This window comes from Nerophis ophidion, linkage group LG06 (genome assembly GCF_033978795.1).
Source record: "Nerophis ophidion isolate RoL-2023_Sa linkage group LG06, RoL_Noph_v1.0, whole genome shotgun sequence".
Taxonomy (NCBI): Eukaryota; Metazoa; Chordata; class Actinopteri; order Syngnathiformes; family Syngnathidae; genus Nerophis; species Nerophis ophidion.
This window is the reverse complement of record NC_084616.1, coordinates 6875545-6878859: the sequence shown is the minus strand read 5'-3', so window position 1 is coordinate 6878859 and position 3315 is coordinate 6875545. Positions and strand designations below refer to the sequence as shown.

Here is a 3315-nt window from a genome sequence, read left to right as displayed (position 1 = left end):
ATGTGATCACTGCCTGTGCATAATGTGTGCACAGAAACCCTTCAACCTTCACGAACAGGGAGACCATCGCCCCGGTCTGCCGATCCTGAGAACGACTGTGACTGACTTCCATGCAATGTTGAAGCAAAGTTCCAACCAAGATAGTCCCACATTGTATGTTCCACGTAAGGTGAAGCATCCTGTACATACAATTGATTGATTGATTGATACTTTTATTAGTAGATTGCACAGTACAGTACATATTCCGTACAATTGACCACTAAATGGTAACACCAAGTTTTTCAACTTGTTTAAGTCGGGGTCCACGTTAAACTTGTGACTATCTTTTATTCAGTATTTCCTTGTTGCAGACTCCTGTCCATAATTAACATACGGATCATTCCAGGGCTGCGTCAAGCTAGCAAATAAAAGGATGGCTCTTAGTGGTCCCAGGTTCAGCATCCAACAGCCCTGAAAACTTCAAAGGTAACACACTGCAACTTTAAAAGCGACTTTTCGAAGTCTATTTTGACGGCATGTTCAATATAATAGTGTTTGTCTATCCTTGCACAGATGGCGTTTTCTCCTCGCATGTTTTTCCTCCTTTGTGGGATCAGTGGACTGATGACCGGAGCTGTAAGTCACAATCTCACCTGCTGACTTCAATAAACATGTATTATTTTCTTGCATTGTCTGCTGTCTTCATGTTTGTAAATGCTCTGTTCTTACCTTCTACACAGTGGTCTCGTCCTAGCAGAGGTTGGTAGCTGTGACCACTTTTTTTTCAATTAACGATGACTTATTTGATGTTATTCAGTCCGAAAATAACAATTGTGTTGCAGAAGTTTGCTGTCCCGAGGGATGGACTCAGTTGGATGATCACTGTTACATCGTCAGAGATGACGAAAGGTCCTTTTTGGATGCAGAGGTATGAAAGAATGTCACAATGTAGTCGTAAAGTATTTATACACCAGGGGCTGCTGAGCCACCTGTTTGTTCATTTATCAAAATATTCCAACTATACGATGGAATGAATCTAATCTACCTTTTCACTCTGTTTCTCCCATTAGAGTGTCTGCAACATTCTTGGTGGGAATCTGGCCTCAATCACCAGTGTGGTGAAAAATTCCGTCGTTCAAGACCTGGTCAATGAGGCGGGTGCAGATGAAGCCTGGATTGGACTCAGTGATGCCATCGAGGTGAAACATTTAACAATGTCAAAGTTGTCTAGTAGTCAGTGGAATAATTTATTGGCACCTATCAAATAAATGTATCCTCCATACTAAATCAGGGCAAAAAGGTGACAATAGGAGGTGTAGAGCTGAGGGTTTCATAATGATACTGTACCATGCTGATCATATTTGTAACACAATCAAGATGTAAAATATTGTGACAAAAGAGCAGTAGATAAAATGGCATGCAGTTGTTCTCTTCAGGAGTGACTCATTCAAATGTGACTTTGACTTCCAGACGGGAACCTTTCTTTGGACTGATGGCAAACCCTTCGGATTTAGTGACTTTCCAACAGAGCTTCCTACGGATGGATGTGTGGTTATTGATTCTGACGCCACCACCGGTATAAGTATAATCAGTGAATCTAATTTAGTTGCAATTAACTGTAATGTCACTCTGAAAACTTTTTTTTTTCTAGAATCATGGGAAGGTGAGGACTGTACTTACCCATTTCCATACGTTTGCATCAGAGAGGCGTGCTGTGACCACACTTTCTAATCGAACCATATCATCTTATCTTCTATAACAATGTCTTTCACTCATCACAGCGAGTGTACTCAGAAGATATAATACTTTGTGTTTCTGGGTTGACTATCAAATATGTTTTTTCTCCTACTCTGTTCAGTTGTTGAATGTTAGTGCAACACATTTGAAACTGAAACACCATCTTTCTACTAAATAAAGGAAGCTGTCTGCATGTAAATATGTATTTGTGTCTTATTTTCCACTCGACCAATTCTGAACTTGAGCATTGCTTCATTATATGAAATGACAACTTTGTCCATGAAGAACAATTGGAATTTTGTGCAATTTAGCGTTTTTTTTGTTTATTTTAAATACTTCTTAACAGTCACGTTTTTTTAAAGCAAAAACAATAATAACACCACTGGCTACCTTATTACCATTAGTGGTTGAACAGAACAATTTTTTTTTGAAAATAGTCTATATTTTTCACAATTACAATTCATTTAAAATGGCAACCCGCCCTATTTTGCCTATCCATCCATCCATCATCTTCCGCTTATCCGAGGTCGGGTCGCGGGGGCAGCAGCCTAAGCAGGGAAGCCCAGACTTCCCTCTCACCAGCCACCTCGTCTAGCTCTTCCCGGGGGATCCCGAGGCGTTCCCAGGCCAGCCGGGAGACATAGTCTTCCCAACGTGTCCTGGGTCTTCCCCGTGGTCTCCTATCGGCTGGACGTGCCCTAAACACCTCCCTAGGGAGGCGTTTGGGTGGCATCCTGACCAGATGCCCGAACCACCTCATCAGGCTCCTCTCCATGTGGATGAGCAGCGGCTTTACTTTGAGTTCCTCCCGGATGGCAGAGCTTCTCACCCTATCTCTAAGGGAGAGGAAACTCATTTGGGCCGCTTGTACCCGTGATCTTATCCTTTCGGTCATGACCCGAAGCTCATGACCATAGGTGAGGATGGGAACGTAGATCGACCGGTAAATTGAGAGCTTTGCCTTCCGGCTCAGCTCCTTCTTCACCACAACGGATCGGTACAACGTCCGCATTACTGAAGATGCCGCACCGATCCGCCTGTCGATCTCACGATCCACTCTTCCCTCACTCGTGAACAAGACTCCGAGGTACTTGAACTCCTCCACTTGGGGCAGGGTCTCCTCCCCAACCCGGAGATGGCATTCCACCCTTTTAGTGATATTGTTGTTATAAGCGCTAATGCTAAAGCCCTTAAAAACACCCAAACACCTCCAATAATATTTTATATACATGATGATACATGATAACAGAAGCATTTATAATAACGTTTGATATTTACGTACTCTGATCATTTCATTTTTACTGGGACTTGGACCTTCCTTCCAGCTTTCCTTAACTAGGTCCAGTACCCCGCGCGGCTTCCTGCCGAACAACAGTTCAAACGGGGAAAACCCTGTGGAGGCCTGAGGAACCTCCCGCACTGCAAACAACAGGGGATCCAACCATTTATGCCAATTTGGTTTGTCCTCGTGTACAAACTTCCGGATCATGGATTTCAAGGTTCTGTTCAACCGCTCCACCAACCCATCAGTCTGTGGGTTGTAAATGTTACGACTGGTTGGCATAGTGATGCCAAATTGGTCCCTTCGAGGATGCGTCG

At 43.4% G+C, this 3315-nt stretch overlaps 1 protein-coding gene across 1 annotated transcript; it reads left to right on the top strand.

Annotated features, from left to right (window-relative positions):
- Positions 1-387: 387 nt before the first annotated feature.
- LOC133553869 (snaclec subunit B-like) lies at positions 388-1915 on the top strand. The gene is made up of 7 exons (XM_061902208.1): positions 388-465; positions 553-615; positions 720-738; positions 822-907; positions 1050-1178; positions 1450-1555; positions 1631-1915. The coding sequence occupies exons 2-7, from the start codon at positions 553-555 to the stop codon at positions 1708-1710; spliced, it is 483 nt and encodes a 160-aa protein (XP_061758192.1). The 5' UTR covers positions 388-465; the 3' UTR covers positions 1711-1915.
- Positions 1916-3315: the final 1400 nt, after the last annotated feature.